We start from the raw sequence: 12,339 nt of genomic DNA, 5'->3' as shown, positions 1-12,339 counted from the left end.
TAAAATCAATTCATTGCTAGGTCCAATGTGGCCCATACTGTGACAATAATGCTAAAATCAATTAATTGCTAGAACCAACGTGGCCCATACTGTGACAATAATGCTAAAATCAATTCATTGCTAGGTCCAATGTGGCCCATACTGTGACAATAATGCTAAAATCAATTCATTGCTAGGTCCAATGTGGCCCATACTGTCACAATAATGCTAAAATCAATTCATTGCTAGGTCCAATGTGGCCCATACTGTGACAATAATGCTAAAATCAATTCATTGCTAGGTCCAATGTGGCCCATACTGTGACAATAATGCTAAAATCAATTCATTGCTAGGTCCAATGTGGCCCATACTGTCACAATAATGCTAAAATCAATTCATTGCTAGGTCCAATGTGGCCCATACTGTGACAATAATCCTAAAATCAATTCATTGCTAGGTCCAATGTGGCCCAAACTGTGACAATAATGCTAAAATCAATTCATTGCTAGGACCAATGTGGCCCACACTGTGACAATAATGCTAAAATCAATTCATTGCTAGGTCCAAGTGGCCCATACTGTGACAATAATGCTAAAATCAATTCATTGCTAGGTCCAATGTGGCCCATACTGTGACAATAATGCTAAAATCAATTCATTGCTAGGTCCAATGTGGCCCATACTGTGACAATAATACTAAAATCAATTCATTGCTAGGTCCAATGTGGCCCATACTGTCACAATAATGCTAAAATCAATTCATTGCTAGGTCCAATGTGGCCCATACTGTGACAATAATGCCAAAATCAATTCATTGCTAGGTCCAACGTGGCCCATACTGTGACAATAATGCTAAAAATCAATTCATTGCTAGGTCCAACGTGGCCCATACTGTGACAATAATGCTAAAATCAATTCATTGCTAGGTCCAATGTGGCCCATACTGTCACAATAATGCTAAAATCAATTCATTGCTAGGTCCAATGTGGCCCATACTGTGACAATAATGCTAAAATCAATTCATTGCTAGGTCCAATGTGGCCCAAACTGTGACAATAATGCTAAAATCAATTCATTGCTAGGTCCAATGTGGCCCAAACTGTGACAATAATGCTAAAATCAATTCATTGCTAGGTCCAATGTGGCCCATACTGTGACAATAATGCTAAAATCAATTCATTGCTAGGTCCAATGTGGCCCATACTGTGACAATAATGCTAAAATCAATTCATTGCTAGGTCCAATGTGGCCCATACTGTGACAATAATGCTAAAATCAATTCATTGCTAGGTCCAATGTGGCCCATACTGTCACAATAATGCTAAAATCAATTCATTGCTAGGTCCAACGTGGCCCATACTGTCACAATAATGCTAAAATCAATTCATTGCTAGGTCCAATGTGGCCCATACTGTGACAATAATGCTAAAATCCATTCATTGCTAGGTCCAAGTGGCCCATACTGTGACAATAATGCTAAAATCAATTCATTGCTAGGTCCATGTGGCCCATACTTGGTTATTTCTAGATTACATTAATACATCATACACACTTACCGCAGCAAGTTTATCGAAACGAGCGAAGAGCTCATTTAGTAACTTCACCAGCTCATGGGCACTGCAGGAGGATGATAGTTGTGTGAAGCCTACTATGTCGGCAAAGAGTATACTGCAGGGAGGAAAATTCAAACACAATTCATTATACAATAACCAAGCTACTTAGCTACTTACCACAATGTGGCTTTCTGACATTTATTAAGATAGGACAGACTGTTATGTGCCATTATGGAGATATGCTTGCTGTGTACCATGATTGAGATATGATTGCTGTGTACCATGATGGATATATGATTGCTGTGTACCATGATTGAGATATGATTGCTGTGTACCATGATGGATATATGATTGCTGTGCACCATTAAAGAGATATGATTGCTGTGTACCATTATGGAGATATGATTGCTTTGTACTATTATGGAGATATGATTGCTGTGTACCATGATGGATATATGATTGCTGTGTACCATTATAGAGATATGATTGCTGTGTACTATTATGGATATATGATTGCTGTGTACCATGATGGATATCTTATTGCTGTGTACCATTATAGAGATATGATTGCTGTGGACAATCATGGATATATGATTGATGTGTACCATGATGGAGATATGATTGCTGTGTACCATTATTGAAATATGATTATTGTGTACCATTATGGATATATGATTGCTGTGTACCATTATAGAGATATGATTGCTGTGTACTATTATGGAGATATGATTGCTGTGTACCATTATGGATATATGATTGCTGTGTACTATTATGGAGATATAATTGCTGTGTACAATCATGGATATATGATTGCTGTGTACCATTATAGATATTTGATTGCTGTGTTCCATTATGGATATATGATTGCTGTGTACCATTATAGATATTTGATTGCTGTGTTCCATTATGGATATATGATTGCTGTGTACCGTTATGGAGACATGATTACTGTGTACATTTATAGAGATATGATTGCTGTGTACCATTATGGGGATATGATTGCTGTGTACTATTATGGAGATATAATTGCTGTGTACTATCATGGATATATGATTGCTGTGTACCATTATAGATATATGATTGCTGTGTTCCATTATGGATATATGATTGCTGTGTACCGTTATGGAGACATGATTGCTGTGTACATTTATAGAGATATGATTGCACTGTCATGGAGGTAGGATTGCTGTATACATTCATAGAGGTATGATTGCTGTATACATTTATATAGATGTGATTGTTGTATACATTTGTAGAGATATGATTGCTGTATACATTTATAGAGATATGTTTGCTGTGTACCATTGGATAGCATGTTTACAATGAGTACCTACCTGACGTTTTCATGTCGGTACATGTACATGGTGTTAAATTGCTGGAGTTCCTTCTGCTTCTGGTCCTCCTTCTTCATGTCGTTCAGCATCTCGTCTGCGATGTGTTTAGGGAGGATGGAGAGCAGCAGCCGCTCCTGTAAGAAACAAAATAGGCATAAAATTAACCCTAACCTGTCCAAACTTCATCGCACTTTGCCATACCTACCAATTATCTCTACTGTGGGCCCAAATCCCCCTGTCCCTCTTTTCTAGGATTGGACATTTGGACTGGGAACGTGGTTGAGTTTATTGATTAAGAACATTTTGCACTTGTTGTTACTATCTGTGTTTACCATAATGACGATTTTTCTCCCTTTTTTTTTTTTTTTTAATTCTTTATTTATGTAGTGCACTTAAATAAGACAGGTAAGCTTGAGGTGCCCCAAAAGCAATCCTCAGGAAATTCCCACGCTTAACATGCGGGGTATACGATTAACTGGCACAATTTTTATATATTATCAAGCTGAGTTTAACGTTAGAGCATCAGTTGTAATGTGAGTATATCATGCAAACAGGTTTGGTTCATGCGTGGATTAGATTAGAGACAATATAAGTAATACAGGTAATGTAGTTCAGCGCTAGTGGCAACATTCAGCTAAGACAAGTGTACCTGTGGATGTTAGTACTTGCGCTTTTTCATGTTATAGGTTAATACACACAGATTGATACAGTGGTGAACAAGCTAGGTATATACATCTAACTCTAAATCATTCGTTATGACTAAATGACTTTGCTAATTGTTAGATAGATAGAAAACAAGCTTTGGTGTAGCTGAAGCTTTGCACATGTTTAATAAAACATGGAGTCACTGGAGCATGCAACTGGTCTATCTCCGGCTGCTTAATCCTATGCTTGCCGAGTGCTGCTCAAGCAGAGGAGACAATTAATAAAAAAGCAGAATAAAAGGAATGATACAAAAAAAAAAAAAATATTGAAAAATGTAGTAGGCATATCAAACTTGCGTCCATCTAGTGTGAGTCACTATAATACAGTAAAGTCTCTCTTTGGTTGGGTTTTTTTTTTTTTCTCTCTTCGTTTATCTTTTCGGAAGATCAATTCCCCCAGGCTTCAGTGATTTCCGTGCGGCCCCATATGACCTCTTTGGTTTCCCGGTCGCGGAACACTGCTAACGGCGCGTCCTTGCTGGTTCACCCGATGCCTCTTTGGGGCTGTGCTGTTCCCTGCTGCGGGTGTCTGGGTTCCTTGCTCTGCGGTCTGGGTGTGCAGAGGAAAGAAGCGGCCGTGGAGGTTACAGACTCGTCCGGCAAGCCTCCTGGGGTCATGGCTGTAAGTTGCGCTGAGCGATGCTGTGGCCGTGTTGCGATTTTTGTCAGTGCAGGCTTGACGGTCTGCCATCCCCTTAGTCTGCCTGGGTAGGTTTTGCAGCTTTTGGACCTTCGTTGGGTCATCGCTGTGCGGCGAGGCTGGCTGTGGTGTTGTGCAGTGGGAGTCCCCTTAGTTTGGCGGGGCTTGAGTTTAGGTGCGGCATCGCTCCGTTTGGGCAGTGGTGGGCCAGACCCTTTCCCGTGGGTGTCCATTTTAATAGTGGGGTTAGTCCCCTTTGTTGCTGTACCCATACGCTTCAGTCCCTGCACCGTCCCGCTAGATGAGGATTCCGCTTGCTGGGGCCACAGTAGAGCCTGCAGCTTCTCCCAGGTCTCACTGAATATGCGGTTGTACCGTAGCTCCATGTCCCTCTCGATCGTGAGCTCGGCAGTGGAGCATGTGCCATCCGCCATTTTGTGGGCTCCGTCTGCGTTCCCTGGACTCCGTAGTCCCGACGCTCGGGCCTCGTGTGGCCGGTTGGGCATGAGGGGTAGGACCGGGATATCCCCCGCCGGTCCAGAGGGGGGGGAACAAGGGCCCTGAGTTGGTCGCCTCTTAGTTTTCGGCGGCAGGAGAGTGGCCGCTTCTCCCGCCAAGCTAGTAGGCCTCACCGGTGTGAGCGGCGTGGGTCGGGTCGATCGTCGCTTGTAATGTATCCTTTTGTTTGTCCCGATTTCCCCCATCGCTTGGCGGTCCCGGTCTGGCTTCTAGGTGCCGTTTTGGAGTAGTTATTTTGCTTTTTCAGTGGTTTGATGCAGGAGCTGTTAATGGCTGCTGCTGCTCAGCTCTGCGGTTCGGCCCCGCCCCCCCGATTTTTCTCCCTTTTAAGCTCATTTTTTGTCTACTAACATCTATGTGTAAAACCAAATCTACTGTTGGTTGAACCTTAACCTATACGCCAGTTCCTCCTGCTTTTGGAGCTTTAACTGATGAAGAAAAATCTCCTCAGTTGGTTGTAATGAAAGTCCCACAGGTGTGACTAGCACACATGGAAATACCTTGGACAATTGGGTGACCCTTGGATCAAAAGTGGGGACTGTGAAGGATGATTCCAAGGCTCAAGCTTGCAGGTGCCATAAATGGCTAGCCTATATTAAAATTGGCTAACTTGGACTCAAGTTTTCTTTCTTGTAAAAACTAACTTGACATTTAGAAATATGTATGTATCTTCTTACATTCCTTTCCTTGAACGCAAGCACATATCCTCTACTGTATAAAGCTTATCTAACCCAATTAAAGCTAGAAGCAATTCTTCTGGATTCACAACTATTACCACGTGTCGTGTGCCTTATTGCTTCTCCAAGAGCTTGAATTGATTTGGGTTCCCCTGAACATAATTAAAGGATGATTTATCTGTTACACAACTGGGACGTGACAATGTGATCATATTCTGGTCCAGGCATCAATCAAGGGAGCTTTGCAGGCACTGAACCAAGATCGGAGACCTAGAGCTTGTTGCCCTCATCCAGACAAACGATTTCACCGAACAGTGCCCTTCTAAATTGTATAGAACCGAACGCAGGCAATGATGGAAGTCCAGTGGTGTTTGGGAGTTTCTTTGTCCGATTTTAGTTGCATGAGATTCATGCCCAAACACCGCTGCCTGTGTTCATGCGAACAAGATGGCCGCTACCTCTTGGTTTAGGAATTGCGGCCACCCAGACGAAAAATTAGAACCGTTCCAAGGTGTTAATAGGTGTTAACAAGCTCCCGGGTGGTCCCTGGTTCGTGCGGTTGGTCGGTAGTCGAACGGGACAATGTTAGAATAGGAGGGGAATGCAATCTACCAAACAGAATAGCAAAAAAGCATGAACAAGGTCTTTTATGAGCCTTTTTGCATGGTCCATAGTCCTGAGGCAGGAGGCTAGAAAACAGGCCCCTCCAAGAACCAGTGGCGAGGTTAATTTTGCCACCCTGTCCGCCTAATTCAATACCTCTCTAGCCCTGTTGTGTCACTCTGTCCCCTTATCCAATGTCTCTCTAGCCTTGTTTTGTCACTTTGTCCCCCTAATCCAATGTCTCTCTAGCCTTGTTGCTTCACTATGCCCCCATAATCCAATGTCTCTCTAGCCTTGTTGCTTCACTATGCCCCCATAATCCAATGTCTCTCTAGCCCTATTGTGTCACTCTGTCCCCCTAATCCAATATCTTTCTAGCCCTATTGTGTCACTATGCCCCCCTAATCCAATGTCTCTAGCCCTGTTGTGTCACTCTGTCGCCTAATCCAATGTCTCTCTAGCCCTGTTGTGTCTTTCTGTACCCCTAATCCAATGTCTCTTTAGCCTTGTTGTGTCACTCTGTCCCCCTAATCCAATGTCTCACTGGCCTTGTTTTGTCACTCTGTCGCCTAATCCAATGTCTCGCTAGCCCTGTTGTGTCACTCTGTCGCCTAATCCAATGTCACTCTAGCCTTGTTTTGTCACTCTGTCGCCTAATCCAATGTCACTCTAGCCTTGTTTTGTCACTCTGTCGCCTAATCCAATGTCTCTCTAGCCCTGTTGTGTCTTTCTGTCCCCCTAATCCAATGTCTCTTTAGCCATGTTGTGTCACTCTGTCCCCCTAATCCAATGTCTCTCTAGCCCTGTTGTGTCTTTCTGTACCCCTAATCCAATGTCTCTTTAGCCATGTTGTGTCACTCTGTCCCCCTAATCCAATGTCTCACTGGCCTTGTTTTGTCACTCTGTCCCCCTAATCCAATGTCTCACTAGCCCTATTGTGTCACTATGCCCCCCTAATCCAATGTCTCTAGCCCTGTTGTGTCACTCTGTCGCCTAATCCAATGTCTCTCTAGCCCTGTTGTGTCTTTCTGTACCCCTAATCCAATGTCTCTCTAGCCCTGTTGTGTCTTTCTGTCCCCCTAATCCAATGTCTCTCTAGCCCTGTTGTGTCTTTCTGTACCCCTAATCCAATGTCTCTTTAGCCATGTTGTGTCACTCTGTCCCCCTAATCCAATGTCTCACTGGCCTTGTTTTGTCACTCTGTCCCCCTAATCCAATGTCTCACTAGCCTTGTTGTGTCACTCTGTCCCCTTAATCCAATGTCTTTCTAGCCCTGTTGTGTCACTCTGTCCCCCTAATCCAATGTCTCTCTAGCCCTGTTGTGTCACTCAGTTCCCCTAATCCAATGTCTCTCTAGCCTTGTTGTGTCACTCTGTCCCCTTAATCCAATGTCTTTCTAGCCTTGTTGTGTCACTCTGTCCCCCTAATCCAATGTCTCTCTAGCCTTGTTGTGTCACTCTGTCCCCCTAATCCAATGTCTCTCTAGCCTTGTTGTGTCACTCTGTCCCCCTAATCCAATGTCTCTCTAGCCTTGTTGTGTCACTCTGTCCCCTTAATCCAATGTCTTTCTAGCCTTGTTGTGTCACTCTGTCCCCCTAATCCAATGTCTCTCTAGCCTTGTTGTGTCACTCTGTCCCCCTAATCCAATGTCTCTCTAGCCCTGTTGTGTCACTCAGTTCCCCTAATCCAATGTCTCTCTAGCCCTGTTGTGTCACTCTGTTTCCCTAATCCCCTGTACCCCTAGCCCTGGTTCACTTTGTCCACCTAATCAATGACCCTCTAGCCTTGTTGTGTCACTCTATTCCCCTAAATAGCTTTGGTTCATTTAATCCACCTAATCCTATGTCTCTCTAAAATAAAAAATGGACTGCATTTTATCTTGGAACTTCTCCCATAATTCTCTATCCGCCAGCACCATCCAGGGTCCAGTAGAAAGCATTCTGACAGGCCTGTGATTCTGCATATTATCAGTGCCATTATCTCCTAAATGTATCCGGATGGGTAAGCATGAAGATAATAATGTCATTAGGATCTGAAATAGCCACACACAGCAATCAAAATATTCCCAGTGCACCCTCCCTGGTAACACGTACGCTGTTTCACAGGGAGATGAGGGCAGTCCCTCTAGTGTCACTAGCTGATAATGAGACTATCTGTATGCATTCCACGCAGTCCGTCATCTCCTCAATTTACATAACCTATAGAAAATCAATACATGTTATCAGATCTTCGCAGAATGACACACTATTTGCATGAGCAGCTGGCAATCTGAAAAGGGACATCATGCTTTTAACTTTTACTGCTTTACTAAAAAGAAAAGTGAAATGGAGAATATAATCCAGACAGTGCCGGTGCAAGGATTTTTGCCGCCCTAGGCAACAATCCATTTTGCCGCCCCCCCATGAATGCAACTACATTCCCTTTAGATGTTTATTCTCTAAACTCTGAATTACAGTGAAGAGACATTTAGGGAAAGAGACGCACTGAGTAGGCATTAAAGGGAAACTATAGTGCCAGGAAAAAAACTTGTTATCCTGGCACTATAGCTTCCCCCTCTGTCAAACACACCCCCCTTGTGGTGCAGAAGGGGTTAAAACCCCTTCTGTCACTTACCTGGGTCCAGCACCAATGTCTTTCGTGCTGGCTTGGGTCCGCCTTCGCTCCTTAATGGCCGCGCTCGCAGTGGTATTTCCAAGACACTAGGTTTTGCGTGACGCTGGACGTCTCAATGCATAGCCACTAGAGGAGTTAACGTTAACCCAGGACAGTAATTATTTAAGTTTCTTAAAAATTGCAATAATTACCTTTGCAGTGTCACACAATCTCACTAATACACACACTCTCTCACTGGCATACACACTTACACATTCTAACTAACTGACACACTCTAACACATACACATTCTCACTGACCTACACATTGTCACTTGCACACTCTCACTGTCATACACAGTGTCACTTACACACTCTCACTAACACACACACACACTCTCTCACTGGCATACACAATGTCACTTACACACTCTCACTGACATACACAGTGTCACTTACACACTCTCACTAACACACACACACACACATACACTCTCACTAACACACACACACACACATACACTCTCACTGACATACACAATGTCACTTACACACTCTCACTGACATACAGTGTCACTTACACACTCTCACTAACACACACACACACTCTCACTGACATACACAATGTCACTTACACACTCTCACTAACACACACACACTCTCTTACTGACATACAGTGTCACCTACACACTCTCACCAACACACATTGCCAGTTACACACTCTTACTAACACAACACAGTGTCACTTGCACACTCTCACACACACACAGTGTCACTTGCACACTCTCACACACACAGAGTCTCTTGCACACTCTCCCTAACACAGAGTCTCTTGCACACTCTCCCTAACACAGAGTCTCTTGCACACTCTCCCTAACACAGAGTCTCTTGCACATTCTCTCTCACACACACAGTGTCATTTGCACATACTAACACACAGTTTCTTGCACACTCTCCCTAGCACACAGAGTCTCTTGCACACACACACACACAGTGTCACTTGCACACTCTCACACACACAGAGTCTCTTGCACACTCTCCCTAACAAAGTCTCTTGCACACTCTCTCACACACACAGTGTCATTTGCACATACTAACACACAGTTTCTTGCACACTCTCCCTAGCACACAGAGTCTCTTGCACATACACACACACACAGTGTCACTTGCACACTCTCATTAACACACACACTGTAAGTCAAACACAAAATCACACCACTCTACATATAGTCACACTTTAATTACACACACAAACACAGTTATGTAACACACACATCAATTTACAAACATTCATACTATAAACAATCCCCCATGCCATACCTGGGTGCTGTGAAGAGTTCCAGGCAGCAGGATCCAGGATGTTGTTTTTCTTGCTGCTGGGGGAGCAGGGGAGCCGTGCACTGTGAGCACAGGCTGCTTCCTGTTCCCCTCCGAGTGCTTCCTGTGTTCACAGACAGGGGGCAGCCAGGATACCAGTTTACATCCCGGCTTCCCCCAGCCTGCAGGAAGCACATTGCTCTGCTCTGGGGATGGGGTTACAGTAAACCCCACTCCCTGTGCAGGTAATCGGCTGCAGACTGAGCCCAGCAGCTGAATGGCTGCGCGGGGGGTTGGCTAAGGAGCCGCTCACCCAGACAGCAGCAGGACAGCCCACCGGGAAACCTCCCAGTGGGCGCCCCCCAGAGGCCGGCGCCCCAGGCGAATGCCTTATTCGCCTTAATGGTAGCGCCGGCCCTGCATCCAGACGGTGTAAAATGGGCCTGTATTTATAGCATGTCATTGTACACTTAGAGCAGTGTCAGAGCTGATCATACTGACCGCGCAAGCTACAACCAATCAGAGCAAGATCTGAATCTGCCGCAAAGCTTATCGATTGCGCTGACAGAGGAGACCAAGACAGGGGTCTCCATGATGGACTACATGTACAAATCTGTATTTTCCTTTGAGCAGTAATGTCAGTGTTCAGACTGAAATATATCAAATACTATATATCTATCTATGGCATAAACAGAGTGAGAAGAGTGGAGGAGAATAAATAAGTAAATAAACAACATTAAAACCACCTGCCTAATATCGTGTAGGTCCCCCTCGTGTTGCCAAAACAGTTCTGATATGTCAAGGTATGAACTCCACAAGATGTCTAAACCTGTCCTGTGCTATCTGGCAACAAGACATTAGAAGCAGATCATTGAAGTCATGCAAGTTGTGAGGTGGGGCCTCCATGGATGGATTTGTTGTTTCAGCACATCCCACAGATGCTCAATCAGAATGAAATTCTTGGAGGCCAAGGCAACACATTGAACTTATTGTCATGTTCCTCAAATGATTCCTGAACAACTTTTGCAGTGTCAAGGTGCATCATACTCCTGAACGAGGCCACTGCCAGGAAACACCATTCCAAAGAAGGGGTATATAAGTGGTCTGCAACAATCTCTAGGTAGGTGGCACATGGTTTTCCCAGTAGAACATAGCCCTGAGCATAACACTGCATCTGCCGACCTATATTCTTCCTATAATGCATCCTGCCACCATCTCTTCCCCAGGTAAACCACACACACACACACCACCATCCACCTGATCTTAAAGAAAACGTGATTAATCAGACCATGATGCCAGTTCACCGGCTGTCCTACCTTGCACCACTTTTCATAGGTACTTACCACTGCATACCAGGAACACCCCACAAGACTTGCTGTTTTGGAGATGCTCTGACCCAGTCGTCTAGCCATCACTATTTGCCCCTTGTCAAAGTCACTCAGATCTTTTCGCTTGGTCATTTTTCCTGCTTCCAACAAATTAAATTCAAGCACTGCCTGTTCAATAGTTGCCTAATATATCCCACCCCTTGACAGGTGCCATTGTAACAATAAAATCAATGTTTTTCACTTTACCTGTCAATGGTTTCACTGTTATGGATAATCAGTGTATATATATATACACACACACACTGATTATATATGTATATGAGCTATACCAGTAGGAGCACTGTGAATGGTGTGGAATGTGGTGTGCCGAAACAGACAAATAGGTAGGCCTGAAAAAGAGGGCCAACTGATTGAAAGAGTATAATAGGGACTGGAGGGGTGGCTGGGTTCCAAACGTTGGTAGAATGATGAGGTAGGTCCAGGCCAGCAAAACCCCCTTCCATAACTCCAGGTATATTTGTGATCAGGGACAAAGGAATATAATAAGGTTTGAGCAATGCCAGTAAGATCTCAGAAATAATTAACATAGCCCCCCCCCCCCCCCCCTCTTTCCCCCCTTATTATTAGGCCAACTTGTACCTTGACTGATACAGCAACATATTGCAGAAAGCTACAAAGATGCTAGGAAGATAAACATGAAGGACTCAATTATTTGGTAGGATTGGGCAAAAATGATACCTTAACCCAGTGAGGAATGTTGAAAACATGAAACTATGCTGTTTGTAAGAGAATGTATTGGATGTAAGTACTGCTCCTAAGCTGCACTAAGGAAATATTGTCTCTTCCCAACGGCTGGTGTCTTGGTGCACAATCCAAAACTGGACCTGAAAACAAATTGTCAGAATGCTTATTGACCCCTAATCCCCTCTTCTTTGTCTCCTCCACTCTGTCACTCCACATTGGGTAAATATGCTGACGAGCATTGTGGCGGGTTGTTTGCCTCTCGGTGACCATAAAGAGATTCAAGATAGATTGGCTGTGACACGAAGGCAGAGATTCGAGACACTAACTTACTGAAATATCTCTGTTGATGAG

At 44.0% G+C, this 12,339-nt stretch overlaps 1 protein-coding gene across 2 annotated transcripts in view; it reads right to left on the bottom strand.

Moving 5' to 3' along the window:
* ADCY3 (adenylate cyclase 3) overlaps window positions 1-12,339 on the bottom strand; it is a 175,582-nt gene that overhangs the window by 57,972 nt on the left and 105,271 nt on the right. For both annotated transcript variants that reach the window (XM_063441990.1, XM_063441991.1), the window contains exons 3-4: window positions 2,866-2,999; window positions 1,535-1,646 (exon numbers count right to left, since the gene is read on the bottom strand). In XM_063441990.1, the coding sequence (XP_063298060.1) occupies window positions 1,535-1,646; window positions 2,866-2,999 (246 nt within the window). The remainder of the gene's footprint in view (window positions 1-1,534; window positions 1,647-2,865; window positions 3,000-12,339) is intronic.

Source organism: Pelobates fuscus, chromosome 2 (genome assembly GCF_036172605.1).
Source record: "Pelobates fuscus isolate aPelFus1 chromosome 2, aPelFus1.pri, whole genome shotgun sequence".
In the NCBI taxonomy this organism is placed as follows: domain Eukaryota; kingdom Metazoa; phylum Chordata; class Amphibia; order Anura; family Pelobatidae; genus Pelobates; species Pelobates fuscus.
Note: the sequence above shows the minus strand (reverse complement) of the source record. Positions and strands in the feature narration are given on the sequence as shown.